General features: G+C 45.1%; 6 protein-coding genes across 6 annotated transcripts; 5 read left to right on the top strand and 1 right to left on the bottom strand.

Annotated features, from left to right (window-relative positions):
* Positions 1–7,225: 7,225 nt before the first annotated feature.
* Positions 7,226–7,946, top strand: ARL3 (ADP-ribosylation factor protein 3; the record flags this gene model as incomplete). Its single annotated transcript, XM_056209531.1, has 2 exons — positions 7,226–7,274; positions 7,330–7,946. The coding sequence occupies 2 exons, from the start codon at positions 7,226–7,228 to the stop codon at positions 7,944–7,946; spliced, it is 666 nt and encodes a 221-aa protein (XP_056076353.1).
* Positions 7,947–8,365: 419 nt separating this feature from the next.
* N0V89_000710 (uncharacterized protein) lies at positions 8,366–10,161 on the top strand (the record flags this gene model as incomplete). Its single annotated transcript, XM_056209530.1, has 2 exons — positions 8,366–8,566; positions 8,617–10,161. The coding sequence occupies 2 exons, from the start codon at positions 8,366–8,368 to the stop codon at positions 10,159–10,161; spliced, it is 1,746 nt and encodes a 581-aa protein (XP_056076352.1).
* A 4,215-nt stretch (positions 10,162–14,376) lies between these two features.
* N0V89_000709 (uncharacterized protein) lies at positions 14,377–15,437 on the bottom strand (the record flags this gene model as incomplete). Its single annotated transcript, XM_056209529.1, has 4 exons — positions 14,377–14,678; positions 14,742–14,826; positions 14,876–15,123; positions 15,179–15,437. 4 exons carry the CDS (start codon positions 15,435–15,437, stop codon positions 14,377–14,379), a joined length of 894 nt encoding a protein of 297 aa, XP_056076351.1.
* An 890-nt stretch (positions 15,438–16,327) lies between these two features.
* Positions 16,328–16,813, top strand: N0V89_000708 (uncharacterized protein; the record flags this gene model as incomplete). The annotated part of the gene is made up of 2 exons (XM_056209528.1): positions 16,328–16,400; positions 16,449–16,813. 2 exons carry the CDS (start codon positions 16,328–16,330, stop codon positions 16,811–16,813), a joined length of 438 nt encoding a protein of 145 aa, XP_056076350.1.
* Positions 16,814–18,504: 1,691 nt separating this feature from the next.
* Positions 18,505–19,605, top strand: N0V89_000707 (uncharacterized protein; the record flags this gene model as incomplete). The annotated part of the gene is made up of 1 exon (XM_056209527.1): positions 18,505–19,605. One exon carries the CDS (start codon positions 18,505–18,507, stop codon positions 19,603–19,605), a length of 1,101 nt encoding a protein of 366 aa, XP_056076349.1.
* Positions 19,606–20,286: 681 nt separating this feature from the next.
* ALO1 (D-arabinono-1,4-lactone oxidase) lies at positions 20,287–22,059 on the top strand (the record flags this gene model as incomplete). Its single annotated transcript, XM_056209526.1, has 1 exon — positions 20,287–22,059. The coding sequence occupies one exon, from the start codon at positions 20,287–20,289 to the stop codon at positions 22,057–22,059; it is 1,773 nt and encodes a 590-aa protein (XP_056076348.1).
* Between the last annotated feature and the right edge of the window lie 3,359 nt (positions 22,060–25,418).

Raw genomic sequence — 25,418 nt, 5'->3', positions numbered from 1 at the left:
GACTACTCTACTAGTATTATATAGAGCTTTATAATTTCCTATATAAAAAAGCTTTATTTAAAAATTTTCTAAGTAGTTTACTATATACTACTATAAATATATTAAATAAGATTTCCTAAACTTATAAAAAGAGATTAATATTAGGTTAAAGACCTTAATTACTTTACTTACTTTTAGACCTTTAGAGTTACTAAAAGGTAGCTTATAGGGTTAGATTAAAATTCTACTAGCCTTTTTATAAGGGTTAAGGGGTAGGCTACTTTATGGGATTCTATTTTTTACTAGTCTAATTTATATTCTTAGTAGCTACTAGTAATATTAATTCTAATTAGCTAGTTATCTTAGGGTTAGATCTACTCTTAGCTACTTACTTAAATTAGTTAATATCTATATTTATAAGTAGTCTAGGCCTTTAGTTTAGCTATACCTAGATTTAGGGAAGAGAACTAAAGCCCTATTATTTTATAGTAGTAAATACTACTTTATACTTATAAATTATTAGTAATTACTACTATTCTTTACTAAGTATTTAGGGGTAAGCTTTAGTAGATAATAGCTTATAAAAGGGCTTAATTTACTATAAGCTTTCTTTTTTTAAAAGATATATATAGTAAAGATTAGTAGCCTTATATTTAATACTTTCTATTATAGACTATTCTTTACTAAAATTAGTAGGGTTAGAATAGATATAAATTATAAATAGTATTAATTTAAAAAAAATTAGTACTAGCTTTAGTAGTACTTAGGTACTTTTATACTACCTTTATATAGAGTTTACCTAGGGCTAGAAAATAGAATACTTTATAAGTTTATATTAGCTTAGTATTAGCTTTAGCTATATTTAGGTACTTTATCTTACCCTTATATAGGGTTTACTTACGAATTATATAAATTAAATACTTTTATATTTTTATATTAAATAGGTTAGTACTAGTTTTAGCTATATTTAGGTACTTTTATTCTACCTTTATATAGAATTTACCTAAGAACTAAATACTATAATACTTAAATAAGCTACTAACTAAATAGAAAATAGTAAAACTTTTTACTTTATACTCTTATAGGTTACTTAATAGGCTCCTCTATTAGTTATATATTAGTATTATAAACTAGAATATACCCTAAACCTTAGCGTTATATATTTCTTATATACTAGCTATTTTAAAAATTAATTCTATAATAAAACTAGTCTATATAGCACTTATTATACGCTAATAGAAAACTATAAAGCTAATAATAGTTATTACTAGTTAATATAAATTATATAAATACTTACTAGTAATACTAAGTTTCTAGGTTTCTTTCCTATTAGCTATATAGTAAACTATAAGCTTATTATAGCTATAATTAGGTAATATAAGTAAGGGTTTAGCTCTAGATATATCTAGAAAGCCTAGATAGTATAAAAAAGGGGTAAGTTATAGGTAAAGTTCTATATAAAATTTATAGTAGGGTTTAGTAAGTAGTATTAATTAGAATCTAGTAAGTAGTAATTAATACTATAAGAATATAGGGTTAGGTATAGTAAACTTATATACTTAATTAAAATTAGCTATATACCTTTAGGTATACCTCTTTACTTAGTAATAAAAGAAGGTAATAAGAAACTAAGTTTACTATTCTATAAGTTTAAGAATAAGGTTTTTATAGCTTCCTTTAGGAAATAAAAAACTATTATATATAAAATTCTAGTAGAATTTTAAGTTTTAGTAAAAAGTAAAATAGCCCTACTTAATATAAACTAGCCTAAAGTCTAGGTAAGTAGCCTAGATACTACTATCTAGTTTTAGCTAAGTAGGCTACTATTATTAGGAAATTAATATAATAATTTTATTACTAAGGTAGTAGGGGTCTATATACCTATTAGTATAATTATAGCCTATATTTATCTAAAGGGTATAATTATTAAGTTATATTACCCTAAATAGGGGTAACTTTTAATAAAACTATAGTATAATATAATATAAATTTTATAACTTTATAGTATAGTTAGTATACTTCTATAGTAATGTTATAAGGGGTTTCTACGTACCTAACCTAGGTCGGACCTTGCAGGTATTTAGTGGACAAGAGTGGATAAATAATAATAGGGTAAGAGAATATCCTAACCTTACTATAAAAGGTAAGGTAATAATTATATAAGAAGACTAATAGGTTTTAGTGTAGAAGATATGCTCTAATTTTAACTATAGAATTTTAACTATAAAGAATAGAAAAGATTCTAAAGTCCCTTTAGACTATATACTATTCTTTATTATCTAGGAGATCCTACCCTAACTCTAAGGTCCTAGGACCTCCTAAGGTCCCTAGGGTTTCCTACTTATACTAGACCTTATTATATAATAGATAATATAAGCTACCTATCTAGCTAGCCTATAGGGCTTAATCTAGCTTACCTCTATTATTAATATCCTAAGTATAATCCTCCCTACTCGCCTTACTTAGTCCTACTATAATTATAATATTATCCCCCCCCTTAGGAGTATTATTCTAATACCCTAGTCTAGCTTTCTATAGTGTAGCTAGCCTATTAGCGCCTATTAGATATATAAAGGTGCGCTAGCCCTCTTACCTACTTAGGTTATACCCTAACCTAGATTTCCCTTTCTATCCTAAACATGCCTAAAGCTCCTTACTTATTAGTTTAGAAACGTTATACTTATATACTAAAAGTTAAATTCTAAAGCCTTAAGATGTTACTTAGTTATAAGTATTATTAGAAGTAGAAACTCTACTATTTTATAGATATAACCTTAGGTTAATATACTAGTTATATCTTAGCTTATGCTAATTATAGCTTATAGGTCCCTAAGGATAATTAGGCCTTAGTCTATAAAGAGAAGGAGTAGAAGTAGCTAGCTCTTCTTTAGGTATATACTAAAACTACCTACCTTAAACTAAAGTTAGCTAAGGTTAAGGTAAAGAAACGTTCTTTTACTTATTATAATCTCTAGGTTACTAACGTAATAGATTAGTTATAAGAGAAGGGTTTAGTAGAGGGTAGGGCTTCTAGTAGTACTTATATACTATTACTATTTTTACCTTTATTTACTAATCTTATCTAGCTATAGGCTAACCCTTCTTTTAATCTTTTAGCTTTTACTACTACTTTTCTTAACCTAGTTTCTACTATACTAGCGTATAACCTTTCTAAGGGTATCCCCTTTCCTAGTAGAAGTCCTCTAGTAATTCCTTATAGTTTATAAGGTTTCTTATTAGCTCCTATATATTATACTATTTTAGCTATCCTTTCTATTTAACTAGGTATCTCTACTAACCTTTAACTATTTTTAGGTTCTTAATATCCTTAACTTTATACTTATTGTCTTCTAGTTCTAGCTAGGTCTTAATTAGAGTATCTAGCGGTGCTAGTTCTAGGAGGTTTTTATAAAAGGTATTATATACTTTAGTACCTATAAGTAGAAGTAATTTATTTATAACTAGTCCTCTAACTTCTTATATTTTAAAGGGGCCTACCTATAGGTAATTTAGTTTTTTACTTTATCTTTTAGTTTTTAGATTTTTTTATAATAGGAAAACTTTATCCCCCTTCTTAAAGGTTAGTCCCTTAATCCTTTATCTATCTACGTTTTTAGATACTAAGAGGGATTTTTGCGTAATTCTTTTATATAGGATTTTATAAAGTTCCCTTATTTTCTAAGCTTTATTATAAGCTCCTATAGAAAGACTTTCTATATCTCTTAGATTCTAGTAATAGACTAGTTTATATCTATAGTTAGTATAGTGTAGGAAGTACCCTATTATACCTAACTTAGAGCTATTATATACTAATTATGCCGTTAGTAAGAGTTCTACTGTTACGAACCAGATAATAGTGGGGAAGTTTGGGCGCTTATAAAGGTAGAAGATGCGATAACTAGAATTATAATAAGATAAAGACGCACTAAGTTACTTAGATAGTAGTTACGTAACTTACTTAGCTACTTAGGGTTCCTAAATAACTAAGTAGCTAAGAGTTATTACGTAACCTACTTAGTTATTTAGGGCTCCTAAGTAACTAAGTAGGATCCCTATATAGGAATATAAGGATAAACCTTTATACTTATATTTAACCTAAGTTTTAATCTATTATTTAGATTTACTTAGGCCCTCCTTATTAACTTATTATACTTTATAAGATACTTCTATATTAATAAGAACCCCTTTCTCCTTCCCTCCGTAAGTCTTACCTAAGAACCAACCCTAACCTATTTAGGATTAGCTACCCTTTCTGGATTTAACATCTACCTAGTTATTCTACTATTTATTAACGTAGAATTAAAGGTACTATTCTAGTATCTAGTTTATTTATTCTGTCTATCTGTCTATCTAGGGGTAGAAACTTATTAAGAGTTTTCTATATATTTCTAGTGTTGCGGTAAACGTATCCTAGTATTTAGATATAAAGAGTTTATTATAGTCTATAATAAATTCTTTAGGTAGGCTATATTCTATAAATAGCGTATTATCCACCTTATATACTAGTTCCTCTACTAACATAGACTCTTCTATTAGCCTAAACTTAGTGGCTTTTATAAGCTAATCTACTATAACTATAATAGTATTATATATATATTTTGTTCCTAGTTATGGTAATCTTAGGAGTTTTACTATAAAATCTATTATTACACTTTGCTATAGCCTTTCTACTAGTAGTAGTAGTTATAGGAGTCTATAAGGCTTATATCTCTTAGGCTTATTCTTATAATATACTAAATAGTTGCTTATTTCCTTTATAACTTTTTGCTTAAGTTTTAGGATAGCGTATTTATTTGTAATATAATGCGTTATTTCTTTAATACCTAGGTGTCCCTATTCCCTAGATTTATATAGCTTCCTAATTAAAATAGGTGTATATTAGTCTCTAATAATTATCCTTTATTAGTGGTCCCTCTAGGTTTTATTAAAACTATTTTAGAATAGATTATACTCTTCTCTTTATTCCCTAGAGAGTTAGGAGTAGTCTTATAAATTATATACCTCTAGTCCTATGTACTAGAAAGAGGCTGCTTAAGCTTTAATTTTTAGTTAGTTATACTCTAGCGTCCTATCCTTACGCACCCGTAGTATAGCGTTATAGAGGTTAGATTTATTTTCTATTAGGTCTAATTTTCTACTTAAGGCGTCTGTAGCACTATTAAGCGTTCTAGGTTAATAGTAAATAGTAAAATTAAAGTTTACTAAGAATTCTGCCTATTATACTTATTATTAGTTAAGTTTCTTAGTTAATATAAAGCTAGTAAGGTTTTAGTAGTCTATCTATACCTTAGTCTTAAAGCATACTCCTATAAGTTAGGCTTCCTACTACTTAAAGGCATCTACTACCCTTAGTAGTTCTTTATTATAGATATTATAATTAAGTTCTACTCCTAAGAACTTTTATAAATAGTAGAATACTAGTCTCTACTTCTTATCCCTATCTAGCTATAAGAGGATTACTCCTATTATATAGTTAGATGCATCTATTTCTACCCTTATAGGTTTCCTTAGGTTAAATATCTAAAGTAGAGGTACTATAAGGAATATTTCTTTTAGCCTCTTAAATACCTCTAGAGGCCTTCTAGTAATTAGCTAGATAGCCTTATTATTCTTTTTTTTTATAAGATTAGTTAGTAGTACTGTTATTTTAGAATAATCCTTAATAAACTTCTAGTAGAAGTTAGTAAACCCTAGAAAGGACTAAATATCCTTTACTAACTTAGGAACTAGCTATTCCTATATAGTAGCTATTTTCTTAGGGTCTATAGACACTCCTTCCCTTAAGATAATAAATTCTAGATACTCTATTTTTATAACGTAAAACTCGCATTTATCTAGGTATAGGAGTAACTTATACTCCTTTATTTTCTTAAGTACCTTCTTTATATATTCTATATATTCTTCTAGCGTCCTACTAGAATAGATAAGTACGTTATTAAAGTAGGCTATATAGAATATATCTAAGTATTTATATAGCGCCTTATTTACTATAGCCTAAAATATTATAGGCGCGTTTATTAGTCTAAAAAGTATAACTATATATTTATAGAGACTAAACTAGGTCCTAAATATAGTCTTTTATTTATAGCCTTTAGCTATCTATATATAATAATAACTATTACGTATATTAAATTTAGTAAACTATTTAGTCCTATAGAGCCTATCTATTAGCTCTATTATTAGTAGTAGAGGGTACTAGTTCTTAATAGTAGTATTATTTAGCTACCTATAGTCTATATAGAGTTGTAGCTTACCGTTCTTCTTAGGTACCTATAGGATAGGGAACATTATAGGGCTCTAACTATCTTAGATATAACCTTTTACTAGGTTTTTCTATAAGTACTCCCTTAGTTCCTATTCCTAATCTATAGATATTAGTCTTAGCTATTCTAGTTATAGTTTTATGCCTTCTTCTAGTAGTATCTTATAATTCTATTCCTATATAGTATAAACGTTAATTAAATACTATTATAAAAATATATTACTAAAGACTTAATAGTAATCTTCTATAAGGAAACTAGATATAGAGAACTATATTATAGATTAATAATAAAGGCTTACTCTATAGTAATCTATTATTTCTATATACTACTATTTAATAATAGCTCTATAGGCTCTATCTATAGATTCTTATAGATCTATAGATTCTAGCTCTATAGCTCTATATTCTTAGTATCTATAGATCTATAGATCTAATTACGTAACTCTTTACGTATTTATATTATACTTAGTATCTAACCTATAATTATATTCTTCCCCTATATAATCTAATTAGTTGCTACTATTACTAATATAAGTCCCGTAATTCTATTATGGCGTAATAGCCGTAATAAATAGTTTCTTAAAGTAGCTTATATATTTTTCTAAACCTTTACTAATTATAGGGTTTATATAATAAGGTCTAGAACTAAGTTTCTTTATAGGGCTTTACCTATAATAATTAGGTTTACTAGTTTATTAGGTTTACTAGTAGAGTATATTAATAATATGTTTTAGTAGGGTTTTACCATATTAACTAGTGTAATATACGTTATATAAATTCTAGTGAGGAATTCTTACCCAAGGTGGAGCCTTAGGAGGGGTGGATTAGTTTTGCGATAAGAACATTGCTGGACATGATTCTTCAGGCTTAGCGCACAGACGGTGAATTTAGTGCCGGTTAACTCCGAGCGAACGGTGCTCGACGCAACCTCCAAATGTCGATAGCGTGCCAGTGTGAACCGAGCGCTTTCTTCCTGCCACTACAATGTACCATCTCTTCAAATCCATCTACCTGCACGCGACCAGCAAAGAAGGTACGTACGGTTTGGCCCATGGCCAGGCGTAAGCTCAAGCTCACTGCAAGCATAGAGTACTCAATCCTGCTCCTTGGCCTTGACAATGCCGGCAAGACGACCCTCCTCGAACAGGTGAAAGGCACCTACACGTCGCTAAACCCGAACCTTAAGACGGTCCCCACCGTTGGTCAGAACGTCGCGACAATCTCCCTCCCGCCGCCAAACCCTCCGATCTACCTCAAAATATGGGACGTCGGCGGACAACATAGCCTGCGCGGTCTCTGGCAAAGCTACTACAGTTCGTGCCACGCGATTGTCTTTGTAATCGACAGCTCCGACGTGGGCAACGCCAGTCTCGCCGAGATGGGCAGCGGCGGTATCAACGATGACCAGGGCCGACTGGAAGAATGCCGGCTGGTGCTGGAGTCAATTCTGTCAAATGAGGAGACTTCGGGTGTACCCATACTGGTGCTAGCGAACAAGCAGGACAGGGAGGATTGTGTCGAGGTCGTGAGGATCAAGGAGGGGTTTGTGAGGAAGGTGTTCGAAGGGGAGAAGGGCGGAAATGTGAGGGACAGTAGGGTGTTACCGTGTAGCGCGCTGACCGGGACGGGCGTGAAGGAGGCGGTGGAATGGTTATGTTCGAGAGTACAGTGGAATAAGGAGGCTAGGCCGCCACTTAAGAGGTAGGTCGTATCTTTGGGACAAGAGGACATGGGTGAGATTGGCAAACGTGCATGACGATGAGACGATATACCCCTATTTCTTCGAGCGTTGGGAGTTTTTTTTCATCTTGCGCAAAGCCGGTATCGCCATTGATGAGTATACTGGGAGCAATCCGCAATGTTACATGATCACGAGCCCTAAAGTCGAGTTGTGTTCCTGTTTGGGTCTCTACTTCGAGAATATGGGATAACCAATTAGGAAATGGCGCGAAGTGTGATAACAGTGGTTGCTTGTGTATTTCTGGATAGCCTTGTACTGTGCACCATGTAATGAGGGAGCAGTAAATGTATATCTGGTTGTCCCGAGGTGGCCTAGCTCGAAGCCCCACACTTGCCGAGGTCCAAAAGTCTAACACCAAGAAATCATGGCCAATTCTGCGCCCAATGTCGCTCTACTACGAAGCCGCCGCTGTCCTCGCCAACCCCGACAGCGCCGGCGGTTCCCTCAAATCGCGAATATACAGGAACAAGGACCTGAAGACTTCGTCCGCGCAACTTTTCGCTTTGATCAGCGAAGCATCGAAATGGTCCTTGATACTGAAGGATGTTATCGAGAGGTGCGGGCTATTGGCCGAGGAGAAGAAGGTAAGTGGTTCGCATGCGCTGTCAATCGGAAACATGCTGATCGCATATAGCTCACCCCAACCCTCGCGCTGCTCCTCACACATGACCTGCTGCTGGCTAAGTGCGGTGTGGCTGCCCACGCGAACCACGTCCTGAAGCTCGCCATCTTGAGACACAAAGCCCGCTTAAGCGCCGAATTCACAAAAGCGCGAATACGTCACGGTCATGCAACACTGGATGCGCTGCGACAGGCTGTCGAAGAGGGAGAGCTGGAGGAAGTCGATGAGCTGTCGAAGAAGAAGGCACACAGGCACCCGCGGTGGGTGCGCGTGAACACGCTCCAGACGAGCATGTCAGAGCAACTGGCCACAACCTTTGCTGGTTATGAGAAGGCCAGCAACGTCCAAGAAGTCCAGTGGGCATCCGCGTCGGTGAAGAAATACTTTGAGGATCCCCACATTCCTAATTTGCTCGCCCTTCCACCCAAGGTCGATCTTAGCAAGTCCGAAGCGTACGCAAATGGAGCGATCATATTTCAAGACAAAGCGTCTTGCTTTCCGGCTTATCTCCTGGACGTGCGACCGGACGATGGGGATGTGATAGACGGATGTGCTGCACCAGGGAACAAAACAACGCACTTGGCCGCGATAGTAGCCGAGAGGAATATGCATGCGAAGCGACAAAAGGTGTTTGCTTACGAGAGAGACCAAATCAGAGCTGCGACCCTGCAAAAATTGGTCAAGCGCGCTTCAGCAGACTCGGTTGTAACGATCAAGCCAGGCGCAGATTTTCTAGCTGCGAACCCCGACTCTGAAGAATTTGCAGACGTCGGTGCGATTTTGCTTGACCCAAGCTGTTCCGGGAGCGGCATAGTCGGCAGAGACGACTCAATCATGATGCATTTGCCGGACCAAGCTATGGGTGCATCTGTCGTTACATGCAAGAGGGACAAGAAGCGGAAGAGAGACCACACCATGACTCAATCCAACAACAGCACAACGTTGCATATGGGCCTGGACGACGTAATACCGGAAGAAACGCCTGTTGAAGGTCAGCTGGCTGAGAGACTTACCGCTCTATCGACTTTCCAACTTCGCATTCTCACGCATGCGATGCGTTTCCCTAAAGCACGTAAGATCACTTACTCTACTTGCTCAGTTCATTTCGAAGAAAATGAAGGCGTCGTGTTTCAAGCTCTGGTGTCGGAAATTGCAAGCGTGCGAGGCTGGAGGATCCTGCCCAGGAATTTACAGGTGCAAGGCATGAAGGATTGGACGCAGAGAGGCTTCTTAGAACCTGAGAAATTGGATCCAAGGGTCGATTTGGACCACCTGCAGAAAAAAGCTGTATGCAACGCTTGTATACGCTGCGAGAAAGGCACTGAGGAAGGCACGATGGGCTTCTTCGTCGCTGCTTTCATTCGCAATGCCGAGTTCGGGTTTGACAGTAATATATCGAGCAATGATGCCGTTGAGGATGCTGAAGAGGACGAGTGGCAAGGATTCAGCGATGGCGACGAGATCATCAAGGCCCCAATGCAGCAGCAAGCTTCCACTGCCTTCAAGCGCCCTAGGAAGAAGGGGAGACGAGGATGCACGGCGACAGTGGATGAGTGAAGGTGCAGAGGCTGAGCAACTGGGTGAGGTCATGCAGAGGGAACGCTTCCATTTGTCAATGATAATCAAGCAAACTAGGCAGCCTCTATAGCAATCGCCATCATCAGATCAAGTGGGGCAAAAGAAAGAGGCGTACACAAACAACGGTGCAGCATTGTACGTTGATTGGATGTACCTCGTGGCAGGAACGTTCGGTGCCGCCGTTCACGCACGAGTCCCTTCCCACCCCCTCCGATCATTGGTTTCCAATCACAGCGACTCAGAGTAGCCACGACCACCCCAGGGACCGCCAAGGGGAGTTACTTTGGACTGCTTTCATACGAGCTAGACATTGTCTAACAGCAACATCATCATTCAGAGCTTCGTGAAATACATCTCAGTGAGACGCTTTGGATTAGCACGTACCCTTCTACCCAATCTGATGGCGACCGCCACCCTTCCGATGTCTGACCTCTCTCGCCCAAGATTGCGACAGGTCTCGCACTGGATCCGTGATGAGCTTGACCCGCTCGTTGCTCGGGATGGTCCTGAGCAGCTTCGAGCTGACGACGTATTGACTTTACACGACGTTTTCCAGGCGCTCAAGACATCCTCCGACGTCACCGCTCTCGATTTGCGTGCTACCGGGATTCATAGAGCTGTCATGGAAATTTCTGGATTAGCCACGAGGTGGCCCGGACGGTTAGCGGACGACTGTGATGAACTCATCGACCTATGGACAACCAAATACGGGCGTCTTGGAGATCTACATCCTTTCCTTTACGGTAGAGGCGGGCGTCTCGAGGGTATTGCCTCCATCGAAGAGACCTCGAAGCTTGTTGGTCACTACCTGTCTCACTATTCAACGTACAGCCACTAACTGTCTCTAGGCTTTGCTCAAACGCTGGCAAAACACTTGTCCCGACAGGATATCACCAAAAAGGGCACGTCGACGTGGCAGCCTGGGTTTCAACCCTGGCTCGTATGACTGAGGAGCCTTCTTTTGACCTTTGTCCGTCAAAGCTTATGCAATGTCAGGTGGTGGATCAACACTCTATTCGCCTGCCACGCCGGAATAATCGATGTTGACACAATCGACGGCGGTATCTGCTGTGACAAACACGGAGCATATGCGATTGTGATTATCGAAGGAGGCGAGCTTGATGCACCGAGCGAATCGACATTGACATACCGCTGCAGCAAGGACGACCGAGGCAAATTCCATCTCACAGCTGCTACACCGAGAAGTAGGGAGCCGCTTCGCGTTTTGCGAAGTCACAGTGCCAGTAGCATGTGGGGGCCCAAGGCCGGCGTGAGATACGAGGGACTGTTAGTGTGCCACACCCCTCAGCACCGTCTTCTGACCAACCCACAGGTACCGTGTAACTGGATGGGCCATTCATCAGCCGAAGACATCTTCCTCCAACGCTGGGCAGAAGGTTCGACTAGGTGAAATGCATTACCATGTTCATCTTGAGAGATGTGAGTAGCCACACGTGCACATACGAAGCGCACACTGATCATCTCTTCTTGCCGCCATAGGCGATCCTATTGCTATAGACCAAGTGGGCAAGTCCCCGACCGCGTCTGAGCTTGACGATTACTCCGAGTTCAAACGATTGCGCAAGATTCATCGGCACCTTCGTAATAAAACGATCGCTACTTCGAATGTTGCACATAAAATATTCCCTGTACCCGTCAAGGTCGCACCGGTGATTCCTCCGCCGGTTCCTGCACCGTCGGGAAGATCTTCATTGTTTAAGACTTCCCCAGCCGCATCCCGAGCACCTACGCTTACAGCGGTACCAGGCGGGGAGTCTTCGGGCACGTCAAAGGATGTGTCTGGAGATGCGCTAACCACAGCTACCGAAGAACGTACGATTAGCCCCACTAACATATCATTACCAGCCGCTATGCCATCCTTGGCACGGGTCGAGACATCACGCAGCGATCCACCTCCGGTTCATACGCCACCGGGATGTAGGGGCACAGGATCGATTGCAAGTACCTCAAAAAGTCGCCCGTCGATCACAGAAGTCGCGCCCTGGACTGACTACGACCTCCCTCACCTTACTCTTCCTACGACTAATGACTTCGCGCTCACCACACGTTCGACGACTCACAGCCACTTGGTCCCTGATCAGCTAATCACTCCTACCTCAGCTAGCAGGAAAGGAACCCACAAGAAGACTGACGATAAGTACACCGAACTCCTACGCTCCTCGAACTCAAGACATGATCCGAATCCAGCGAAAGACTTGAACCAGAAGGAGAGTAACAAGTCGATCCTCATACGAAGTCACAACCCGGTAGCAAAGCTTTTCGATGGTACGGGAGATGAAGCTAGTACGGCCGGGGACTACTTCTCTCTACGCCGACCGAGAGCTGCATCAGCAAGTGTAAGACGCGCCTTTAATGCACTCGAGCATCGTGCGCGTGCCAGCTCTACTGGGGACAGGCCGCAGCCCGTGGCACCAACACCGCTCAAGCCTGTGAGCCCCATTCCGTTATTCTTCGAAAGACGAGACGCAGTAGCCATCCCATACGTCTATGTTATGTCACCACTATTTCCACATAATCAAAACCCGGAGTTCTCGGCCCGTAGCCAGTCACTACATGAGCACTCAAAACAAGACGTACCTGATGGACCTACTTTATCTTTACTCACGTCCCTCAAAGACACCATTGCGAGCCCAGCAGTAGTTACTGCAAGTGATACGCCTACGTCTTCACCTAGCGTTACACGGGTACATATGCATGGTGGTAGCATCTCGTGCAATGTCTTGCCCGAGCGAGTACGCGCTACACGTCAACTCGAAGCAGTCGTGCGAGAACTGGAGAAATTGGAGATAACGGCCGCGTTTCGCGATCCTTCCAAATTACCGCCCCGTATTCAGGACAGGGCGGGCACTCAAAGCTCCAATGTATCCCCAGAGACCATCCTGTGATGAGGTCAGGTGCTGCCTGCCTGCTGCAGAAAAGGGTAATGGTTAAGACGCAACCCCTGGTTTGGAAGGGCAAAAGGAGTGCAATAGCTATGCTATACATTAACTAGATATCATATATGGAGATGGGTATTCTATCGAGATTCCGTGTACATACTTAGTCGCCCATGATTTAGTGCGTACCATTTGCAAACAAAAGGTTCTTCATGCGGTCGCTGGCGGAGACTCCACAGTGCCTCGATACCTACTGCTTCGCCCAGGCTCTCTAAGTCGTATAGAACGTCGGAGTATTCTAGTGTACCAACGAGAAAGCCAGATTATACTCACTGACATTATGTCAAGACCTCTACTAATTTACTTTGCAAACTTGCTGCTGAACAATGGAAGTCGTCGGATAGGGCAACTCGATAGAAGATATCGACGGACCCAATTCTGCAACATGATCACGGTGGGGTATTAAAGCGAACCATGACAGTGGAGCGACGCGAGTTACTTGGAAGGCCGGGCTACGTGATTGGCATCGCATGCCTCAATCCGCTGCACATATTGCCAGACACTTGCAGCGCCCCTCTGATCCTTGTAAAATTCATCAAGATCGACAAGTAAGATGGCTGATGTCCTATGACAAAAGGCTCACTGAATGTTACTTCTTAAAATTGCTCAGGTCGCACAATAAGATCACAAAGCATGGATGATCCACGGCGGAAAATAGCATTGTCAAGCTGCACCATCGTCGTAGGCGGTGCTACTTGGACAGATATGAACGTACCGATAGACTTTTGCATGTAACGAAAGCACTGAATTAGTCTGGGCCAGCAAGATGCTGTCAGGCCAATTTTTATGGTCTCGTGGTTGGATATGCTCAGCGCTAAATTTAGCGCTGTCGTTACATGTCAAAGCTTACGGCACTTGTCCGATTTTGTTCCGCGTGCAGTCGTAGGATCGCAGGGTTAATAGTCTCTCGCGATCTGATTCGCTGGCAGCGAAGGAATCTTGGTATTTTATACCTGTTGCTCGCTAGATCTTTCCACCAGAACACTTAAACTAGATAAGCTTGCTAAGCCTTAACTTCTCGTACGTATGGGCTGACTCGCATGCATGACACCAGCAGATCTGCATCGGGTAATACACAGAAAGAGCAGTTACATGCTCTTGTAACACTCGGTTGCAGACCATCCTGGTTGTCACGAAGCCAACTAGGATAATTATTCGCGCGATAGGCACTCAAGTCGAACCCACTTCTAGTTATCCTAGCGTCTATTTGCTCCCATATCGCCCCACAATAGTGTTCCTATGGCCACTGGGTCCTATCAAGAGGGGTCGCGTGCTTGACGTACCCAATCCTGTTGTCCAGGTGTGTCTGCCTACCATTCGGCAGAACAGGACCAAATTTCGGATGCACAAGCAGGCCCGGTGTGAACGGATCGACCTTGTTTATTTCCATGCCTTCCAGTAGCCGATCCCAGTTGACACACTCATGCGCGATGGTCCGGTTACCACCGGGAAGGATACTTTCGTTGAACCAATACATGGTGAGAGGTGTTTCGTCAGCTTTGCACATGACCTGCTCGACAAGCATCTGCAGGCAGTGCACTATGCCAGTTATCGGTCAGGACGGTGCTGGTACAAGATGGATAACTAGCCCAGATCACTTACGGCTGTGTTCGTGCTGTAGCTCTGTCTCCTCCTCTGTCATATCAGGCCAGTAATAGTCAGGGAAGTACGACTGGTATAGACGTTTCTGGAAGTCGCGTCAGTTGATACTCATCAGAGGAGGGAGAAATTAATACCAAACAGTGTAATTGATGGATAAAAGCGTAATTGGCTAGGTAATTCCCGTTGGGCAAGCGGATACCCTCTTGCTCGCGTCCGAGTTTTTGCATGTACTCCTTTGGTATTTCTGCGTAGAAATATTGCATGATCTTGCTCCAATTCTTGTCGAGCTCCTCGCTCGGCTGTCCAACCAACCCGTAGTCCTTTGATGTCTCGGTCATTTTAAAATAGGTTGGCTCATACTCGACGTATCCTCTTATCGGAGCTATGGTATCCTTATGAGATGTTTGTGATAACGTTGGAATGTACGTAGAACCTACTATCGATCACGTTGGCGCCGTGAATCTGTTGCTTCTTCCACCACATCGAAGTGGCTGTAGTTAGGAGGATCGAGTACGCAAGTAAAGCGACAAGGCCACCGATGACGATGAAGGCTTGCCTCCTGCGTGAGGCCCTGTGAGGTCTTGCTGTGGGATAGCCATTATGCAGGAGCTCATCTGACTCCCTGGCAGAGTCAGAGGACTGGTCGTCTTGTATGGGCGAATACGCCGGTGTAGCATCTTTCTCTGAAAAGGCCATCATAGATTTATCGCACAAAGTAGAGAACGCAAAAGGTAGAGAAACAGTAAGAGACGGAATGAATTGTGCTACTGTGGGATGGACATAAGAAGTGCGCGCGCAAGGTTCGACCTGATCACAGGGGTGGAACGGGTGGTTCGGTAACGAAGAAACAAGAAAGACAACAGTGACTACACCAGTGTAAGCATACGCTTGATTGTCCCGCTAGCTTCTTGGCCATGCTTGGACGAGTATACTGAAACCGACAACAACCGAGCAACCTTCCTAAACAATGCTTCAGGCGACCCGGGATCTGCAACTCAAACATCATTGTGCTGTCTACGTGACACATATGGAGCGGGGAACAGCGGTGTTGGCACGATATCTGTTGAAGCTGGTCTACAATATGTACATGAAAACGCGTGACCTTCCTATCATAGCTAGATAACGATGACAACGAGTGACTTGTGGCATCCCTCCATGGGGGATTTGGCTAGACAAGAGTCGCGTCGGAGCTTATCAGTTTGTGTGCATAAGCTCTTTACATGTCGCTACCGTACGAGTGCTCATATTGAAGCCAAACATCAACAAACTATTTTGTGGTGGAGTGTCACTTCCCTTGTTTCAAAGGATTGTCTGACGTTACCTAGGTAGACTATGCTGACTGCGGCAGGTGAAGAAGGTCGTCATATGCACATCGTTCTTCGTTTCGATCGTGGGCACACCTTAGCTTCATCCTGCTGATGCGGGGTGACGAGTTATCAGTGATCTTCTCTGGTTACTTCGGTTATTGAGGGCCATCCATCACTACTTCAAGGTCCAGTTGGACGCCCAAACACCAACACTTGTGCTTGTCATTCCATCTCTACTGTCTTCTTCCCACAGATACAGCACTTCCACAGTCTTTCAATATGCAGTTCAAACAACTTGCTGTCGTTGTGCCTCTGCTTGCGTTTGCTAGCGCCTCTCCCGTTGCGGAACCAAGTAAGTGTCCGGCTTGAGTGTTGCAACACACCACGCTAACAAGGCTAGAGCCGGAGCCCGTGGATGTCGCTACTCGGGCTCAGCTTGAGAAGGACTCTGATGACATATGGCTGTGGAAGAAGCGTGAAGCCGCCCAGCTTCAGAAGGATTCTGATGACGTTTGGCTGTGGAAGCGAGCCGATGATTCCGACGATGTCTGGCTATGGAAGCGGGGACAAGAAGCGACCATCAAGCGCGCCAATCTCGCCAAAGATTCTGATGATATCTGGCTTTGGAAGAAGCGTGAGGCTGGAAAGCTTGAGAAGGATTCTGACGACATCTGGCTGTGGAAAAAGCGCGAAGCCAGTGAGAAGAGCAATAAAAGCAAGAAGAGCAAGCTCGTCAAGGACGCTGATGATATTTGGTTGTGGTAGAGCATATAATCAGTCTGAGTAGACGGTGGCTTAGTTTATCTGATTTTGATGTCGCATGATTGAGCTCGCGTGGTCCGATCCAGCGTCAGGATCTCTGTGCAACAGTATTTTGCGCGAGGATTTGTGTTTAAATCTGTTTTGTAACTACACTCATTTTAAGCAAGCCAGTTCTGGCGACACAAGGAATGCAATGCCGAGCAATAAACGTGTCAAGGTGACTGAGCGTATGGATTCAATGGTCCGCTCGTCACAGGTACTGCTAGTCTTACGATAACATGCCACGCACCCTCGGCAGGCATTCCCGGCCGTGATCTGCTTCGTCATCCTAGGGTATCTTCCTTAGAGTGTTGTTTGACCGACGCAGGTTACAGTTTACAGATTTCGAGTCGACCTATCGTTAGCCTATCCTCTTTTCCATGGTTTAATTTCCTGGAAGTTGGATGATGGCTTACCGATCGTCTGTGACCGTGACTAAGAGTGGCAAAAGCAGCGGTTACAGGCGACAACGCTACATGGAAAGTAGAAGTATATGTCTGCAAGCTTGCTAACGAGTCAAAAACGATGAGCCTAACGCGTGATCATCTTCGAGGCATTCCATATCAACCTCTGATAATACGCTAGACAAATTTTTCAGCAAGACCTTTCGGACAGATGATGCAGGCCACCCCCTACATGCAGTATGCTAGGCTGCTCGAAGAATGGTGGAAACAGAGCTACCAGATATTCCTCGAGACCTGCTGACTTCCCTCACTCGCTGTCTCTCGCCCAATCCAGAAGACGGTGCGAACCTCGGGAAAGCCATGAGCAAATATTGCAATAGAAGGCTGTTCGAGTCAGTAATTCTTTCGCTCGTGGCGAAGGACAGCATCGTATTAGAGATACCGGTACCACACTGCAGAATTGCATTAGTTCCTTCTCTAACAGGTCAGCTAGGCTTGTGACAATGTAGAAAATTATGAGGCGTCACTACTTCTGACAAAATCATGAACGCCACCGCAACACAGTATTCAGATCTTTTTGCTGGGCCCTGGACGGCAGGAGAAGCTGGCGACGTGAACGCAGACCGCAGACCGCAGTACTGACAGCGCATAGGGGGAGGTAATAACTTTGGCATCGGCACAAACCTCCAGCTCTATGCCTATTCCTCCAGACAACACGTGGGAGGGACACCCATCTACGCTAATAATAGCTTCCCGGCTGCTCTTAATGCTGTCTATAAGTCTGCTACAACTAGGCTATCTACTAACCTAGATGTCGCCAAGATTATATCTTTCATGTACGATGCGGGTTTAGTTGGGCGAAGTAACACTGTGAAACTACAAGAAGTTAGTTGCATTTCAAAGAAGTACGATGCTGCACAAGTCTTCGAGAAACTGCAGCTAAGTTACTTTGATTCAGAAGGGGGCGCACAGGCCCGACACTCCCTAAGCAGTCCAGGTCTCAGGAGAAGGGTGGGTCATATAGAGACGCTGAGGACAGCCGAAGCGGTGTTCCGATCCGAAGAAGCGATGCGGGCAATTGTTCCCCGCGGACATTGAATGTCCGCTCAGCTTTTGGTTGCTACTTTATCACCAACAAGCTACATAGCACGATCCGCTCGAAACGTATATTGAGAACTTCCACCTTTGCGACCTCTAGGACGCATCAGGCTCCTTCTTTACCTGGCAGCTGCTCACTCTTCCGTTCTCACAATGTCAAAACAGTCACTGAAAATAGCCGTCATTCCAGGCGATGGCATCGGTATCGAGGTCATGCCAATAGGTGTGCGCTGCCTCAAGGCCGCAGCTTCGGCCTATAGCCTCTCGCTGGAGTTTACCGATTTCGACTTTGCGAGCTGCGACTACTACCTCAAGCATGGCCAAATGATGCCGGACGACTGGAAAGACATACTATCGAGTTTCGATGCCATTTACTTTGGGGCTGTGGGCATGCCGGATCTCGTCCCGGACCACGTGAGCCTATGGGGAAGTCTGCTCAAGTTCCGCAGAGAATTCGACCAATATATCAGCTTGAGGCCGTGCCGGTTGATGCCGGGGGTGAAGAGCCCACTGGCGAACAAGAAAGCTGGAGACATTGACTTTTGGGTTGTTAGAGAAAATACAGAGGGCGAGTACAGCTCGGTTGGCGGGAAGATGTTCGAGGGCACAGATCGGGAAGTCGTCGTGCAAGAGACCATCATGACGCGTGTAGGCGTCGATCGCGTGCTGAAGTACGCGCTCGAGCTCGCCAACAGCCGACCAAAGAAACACTTGACGAGTGCGACGAAGAGCAATGGGATCAGCATCACAATGCCGTACTGGGATGATAGGCTGCAAGAGCTACTCAAAGGCTACGGAGATGTGAAGATGGACAAATTCCACATCGACATCTTGACGGCCTGGCTGGTCCTTCGACCCGAACAGTTCGATGTCATCGTCGGCAGCAATCTGTTCGGGGACATATTGAGCGACCTAGGCCCTGCGTGTACGGGGACGATAGGTATCGCACCTTCAGCGAATCTGAATCCCGAAGGAAGGTTCCCCAGTCTGTTTGAGCCTGTACATGGCAGCGCTCCAGACATTGTTGGCAAGGGCATCGCAAATCCGGTTGGCACCATCTGGGCCGGACAGATGATGCTAGAGCACTTTGGGTTCAAGGAGGCTGCTGCAGGTGTGCTGAAGGCTATCGAAGACGTTTTGGCAAGGCAAGAAGCCCATGTACTTACACCGGACATGGGCGGCAAGGCCGGGACTACCGACTCGCTGGGTTCAGCCATCGAGAGAGAGATAGCCGCTATGGCCGGGGCAAGATGACGGCACGTGATACAGGTCCCTTGTTGACGCTTCCCACCTGTTCGGTAGACGGATTTTAGCTAGCTGTGGATGTACTGTGTATACCGTGCCTCGTTCCTCGTACCTTTTTGCACGTTCCGCCCAAAGCAAGACACGCCAACAGATGCTGGTACTGAAGGGGAAGAGACTGCCTTTTGCACGGTTCTCTATGATGCCAGAGACGTGCACACTTGACGATGCTAGCACGACAACCCAGGGAGCATGACAACGACAGAATCAATTGATGCCGTCCAACCCCAGTCGGTGACGAAACAGATGGCCTGGATGTTTTTTCGCTCGCTCTCATTCTCACGCTCTCTCTCCTACACACGCCCAAACCAAGTGCGACGGCATCGAGTGGACCTCGGGCGCTAGCCAGTCGGGATAAAGACGAGGCTCCACCTTCACCGCTGCCCAGAAGCCCCTCCGTCCTGGACGTTTGCTTTAGCGTCACACCATGGGCGGCGCTTCAGGCGCAGGTTCTCGTGCCATGCGCAGCGCCCGCGCATGTATGCTGCTGCGCTCCCGCCGACAGCCCAGCACGCAGAGAGGGACAGCACGCGCGATTCGCGGGGTCACACACAACGTCATACACAGCACTCATCCAGAGCAGACACCCTCGGCGCTGCTCCACACCGACACCGACCTGTGAGCGCCGCGAACATGGCACACTCGCAGCTGGCAGCGCTCAGCATGCCGCCCAATTTCCTCATCGAACTCGGGCGGCTCGATCCCGACGTGGCCTTCCGCGCCTCGCAGTCGCACATCCACCACACATGGGCGCGCACCTTCCACTCGCGCCCGGAGCTCTACCTGCGGCCCCAGAGCGTTGCCGAAGTCCAGAAGATCGTCACCCTCGCCCGCCGCATGCGACGCCGCATCGTGACGGTTGGATGCGGCCATTCGCCGTCGGATATTACCTGCACCTCGGCGTGGATGGTGAACCTGGATGATTTTGGGAAGGTGCTGGACGTGAACAAGGAACGCAAGACCATCACGGTGCAGGCGGGCATACGCATGCACAACCTGAATCTGGCGGCAAGAGAGCATGGCCTGACGATGCCCTCGCTGGGCTCTATCGACGTGCAGTCGCTGGCAGGCGCTATCGGGACCGCCACCCACGGCAGCTCTATGAAACATGGCCTGCTATCCGACAACGTTCGCAGTCTAAAAATTGTGCTCGGCAATGGACAGTCGGTCAAGTGCTCGGCTTCGCAGTCCCCTGACCTGTTCCGCGCCGCCCTCGTCTCCCTCGGCGCGTTGGGCGTCATCGTTGAGATAGAGTACGGGCTGTCCGAGCACGGCGACATCGAGTGGGCCCAGACGATACTCCCCATCGACCAAGTGCTCTCGCTTTGGGACAAGGACTTGTGGACGTCTCATGAATTCGTGCGTGTCTGGTGGCTTCCTTACATGAAACGCGCCATTGTGTGGAAGGCGAACAAGACCGACAAGCCTCACGTGAAGCCTGCATACAACTGGTACGGCGGCAGCGTAGGCTTTCACACATACCATATCCTCCTCTGGGTCTCGCAATATGTGCCCCGCTTCTTGCCTTGGGTCGAGTGGTTCGTCTTCGGTATGCAGTATGGCTTCAAGGACGGAGCTACCATTAGCGCTGTTGAGGAACAGCGCACCGGTCTGCTTATGAACTGCTTGTACTCACAATTCGTTAATGAGTGGAGCATCCCTCTCGCCAAGGGCCCCGAAGCCCTGACGCGCCTCACCAATTGGCTCCATGGCGACGAGCGCGGATCCGCCATCCCTTTCAGTCCCAAAGGCCTCTATGTCCACTCGCCCATCGAAGTTCGTATAGCCAACACCGTAAACCGACAACCTCGTCCTTTCCTTGACACTTCCTGCCCCAAGGAACCGTCCTTGTATCTCAACGCCACCCTCTACCGCCCCTACAACCAGGATCCGCCCTGCCGCGAGCGCTACTACCAGGCCTTCGAGCACCTCATGAAAGAGTACAATGGCCGCCCGCACTGGGCAAAGAACTTCCAGTCCGTAGATCACACGTACCTCTCCAAGGTGTACGGAAACGATCTGGATGAGTATCTCCGCGTCCGCAATGAGGTCGACCCCGATGGCATGTTCCTTGGCGCATGGCATCGCCGCACCATCTTACCACCTAAGACCGAACTCGCCGCATTCCCGCTTGAAGAGAAGGAAGTCGTGCGACGGCAGCGGCATACGGGCGGCGTGGACTGGGTAGGCGAGCAGGCACGGTGGTACGATGGCGGCGTAGACGTGTTTGAGAAGAACGGCAGCGAAAGTGGAGAGAGCTTCGACTTGATGGCGGGCGCCGAGGCCGAAGCTAGTGTACTGCTGGAGAGTCTGAGGGACGATGACGAAGACCTGGAGGTAGAACAGAGACGGCGGGAGAACACAGAGGAGTTCATCTCAGGGACCAACGTTTTCAACAAGATGTGACGAACTGTGAAGAGAATCGAGTTAATTCACTCATGTACATATTGCATTTGGGCCACAATGCACGCCCTTTAATCAGTTCGCGAGTGGCCCAACCCATTAACGGGCTTCCAGCTGCACCTATTCCAACAAACGTTGGGCACAGCTGGGGGCCTAATTCCTAAACTCCCAGCCTACGTGTAGACGTGTTTATCTTGTGGTACGTGGGTATCGTTCGTAGTTTCTACATCGTCTAGTGGCAGCGCCCCTGCTTTGGGATGCCACTCTAAGACTGTACTCGCGTCGCCGACGCGGAATAGAAGTGTGTTCTACTCATGGTCCTTAGACTAGAGTCTATCCTAGGCTTTGAGCAGCTGTCAACGATGCTGTCGCATTCTCGTGCTCCCCCAGGAAAGGTTGGTGTAGTGTAGCGCAGCAACCAGTCATTCAAGCTCCTTTCATCATCTGATCCCTCTTGGCTGCACACATTCCTTTTTTCTAAACGATCTTACTCGATCCTTCTTACCACCCATCTCTTATCCATATTGCTTACGAGCCATCCAAACCCCGTCCTTAATCCTCCACACGTCCAACCCACTACAGGTACACAGCCAAATCCATAATGATCATACACACGAAGTACACCGCCAAAACAACAATTGTAAGCATGAAAATCATGGACACCCATAGTATGCCGCCAAAGGAGGCGGATAGGGCGATGTCGCCAACTCATCAACAGGGTCATCAGTATCATCGTCTCAATACTGCGTTAGCGACGCTACAGTAGTAGACGAAGGAAGGCGGTATGGCCGGGACAGGAACGGGCATGCGGCTGGGGTAAAAGGAACACTCGTCGGTATATTCTTGATAGACAGGCGTGCTTTGGAGAAGCGACTAGATGGTGCACAGGAGCGTGTGATGCGACAGCTCTAGGTCCAGCAGGGTGGGTGGTAGCACCGGCAGTCGGCCGGCGGTGAAGTGGGCACCATTCCTGGATCATGCCCAAGTGTTTATGCTGCGGTAAAGGCATTGCAACGATCGGTGTGTCCGCCGGCGGGATGTGATCTTCTTGGGTACGTCTTACGGTGTGACCTACTACGACTATCAACATGGCTGTCTTTTATCTCTACATCGAAACGTGCCTGAATGCCAAACTTGACCGAGTAGCCCTGGCTCCAGTCGAAAGTTGTCGTAAATGCTCCATGCCAAGGTGCCACCAAGTCTACACCCTCGGGAAAGGCTATAAAGATAGCCTCGAGGTAGTCACGGTAGTAGGCGGAGTGGGGCGGATCTGCGACAATGGAGAGTAGGTCTTTGCGAAGGGCCTCGTAGAGTTCATTTATACCAGAGTCTGTTACAGCGACGCCGCCCGGCGACATGAAGTGTAAGAATCCACGTGTATGAGCCAAGCACCGATGCTAGCCATGTGTTGTATGCAAGTATATACTTACCCTCGGCTTCCACCTATTTTGCATGTAGTGCCAGAATATCGGCACCCAATCCGTAGCCTATTCAGCCACGGCGTCCCAGGATCCGTCGCAGGGCTGACAAGCCAGTAATCATTCACATAAATCTTCGTCACACCTTGGAATTGTAGCACGAAGGGAACAGTCGGTGACTCTCATTCTTCGTGCACGCCTAGATCACGCTGTGGGGTGCCATTATGAAGTCGCTGGTATAAGCATCATGTACGTAAATGTTCGACATTCTGTTGATCTGAGCCTTCTGTTCATCCAGTGAAGGGGTCTATGAATATCCCCACGTATTCTCTCAGGTAGCGCGGGTAGTCGCCAGTAGGGAAAACGAAATCCGAGAACTAGGATTTTTTAAAGTTCTATACCCGCCCTACAGCAGTTGCGTCTTCGACCTGTTCGTTCGCTGAATCTTGTACCTACCGTTGTGCTTCAGCGCAATGCTTAGTGACGAGTTGAAAGACTTGCTAACGTGATACGCCGCAGCATGTGCAAGGAGAGCATGGTGTCCGCAGTAGAACTTTAGCCGGACATCTGGAATGTCGGTTTCCTTGGAGTAATTCTTGGGTAGATTGTAAAAGCCGTAGAAGGTGATGTGCTCGTTACTTTTAAACCTTTAGTGTACTTTTGTGTGATATATAGCTTGAATACGATGCGTGCGTATTCGGTGAAATTACATGAGGAATCATGCCGTATTCGAGACAGATTTCAATTACATCGTCGTAACCTATTCGTTGATATGTCCAGAGCCAAAAGGGAGATTGCAGCTCAAAGAGAGGGAGAATGAGTACGCGTTCAGTTAGAGCGCTGCTATGCGTGCGTTGTCTCTTGGAAAGGTTATCGGAAGTACAGTTCTAATGCTTTGAAAGATTGCTCCTCGTCGCTAGTCTGAGAAACGCAACTTCTTTGTACGAGTAGTAGTTATTGTTCGCAACATCTCCCGCTCCTTAGTCACAACATCGCTCGGTACACGACGATACAGAACGCCTCAATGTTAGAAGATTGGCCATCTGCTTTCGCTCCGCCTTCGATATGATATGCGGCACCAGCAACGCCGTATCATAAATATTTGGGGATTTTGGAGCTCTTATTCTGTAATTAAAGCGGTATTGCTGTCCAGTGGGAACAAAGGGTAGTACATTGTAGGCGGAGGACTCAGTGAGCTTGACGAGATGGGACTGAACAGTGGTATTGACCAAAATTGTCGCAACGGGGCCAACGTAAAGATCCCAAAGATCTGATTTGATTAGTACACTGCCACACCATTTTCCAAACTGATCTTGACAGAAGAATTAGTAGAGGGGTGAACAGAATTGTATAGTATGAAGGAAGTCGAGTTAATTCAAAACTTACCAAAGGGAAAGTGCATTTTAGAGACATGCTTCAATTATCAAATCAACACCGATACCTACAGCGGTATCGTGCGTTTCATCGACTGACACTTGGACTTCAGTGACAAGCGGGGAAGAGCCGGGTAGAGGTGCTTGTACTCTGTCTGCAGGTAATTGCCATGGCGTAATGATGCTGACTGCCTCCCCAGGAAGAACGCCAGAAGGGTGTGCCTTCCACTTGCAGATTACAGGTATGCAATTGGACGAGCCTTCGGGTGATATGTCGTAGGGATACCGAATTTCAGGCGGGAAGCGAGCACTCGAGGTGTCCCAGTGGGCTTCGGACTTCGTCGTGCTCAGACAGGGCATCTGCACTGGAAAGTCATCACGTGACACATTAGTTCGCCAAGCCAAAGGTTGAGCCTGGCGCAAACGTCGGACGTGAAGGCCGTACAACTGCTCAACCCTCCCAGCAACATGCGGAGGCCGCCAGCATCATCGCGCGTCCACATTTGCGCCACTCGTTGATACTGCTCCCTCGCCATCCATCACAAGCTCCCAGGTCGCCGCGGGACTACCC

Source organism: Didymosphaeria variabile (genome assembly GCF_027946475.1).
Source record: "Didymosphaeria variabile strain IMI 356815 chromosome Unknown scaffold_1, whole genome shotgun sequence".
NCBI classification, from domain to species: Eukaryota; Fungi; Ascomycota; class Dothideomycetes; order Pleosporales; family Didymosphaeriaceae; genus Didymosphaeria; species Didymosphaeria variabile.
Note: the sequence above shows the minus strand (reverse complement) of the source record. Positions and strands in the feature narration are given on the sequence as shown.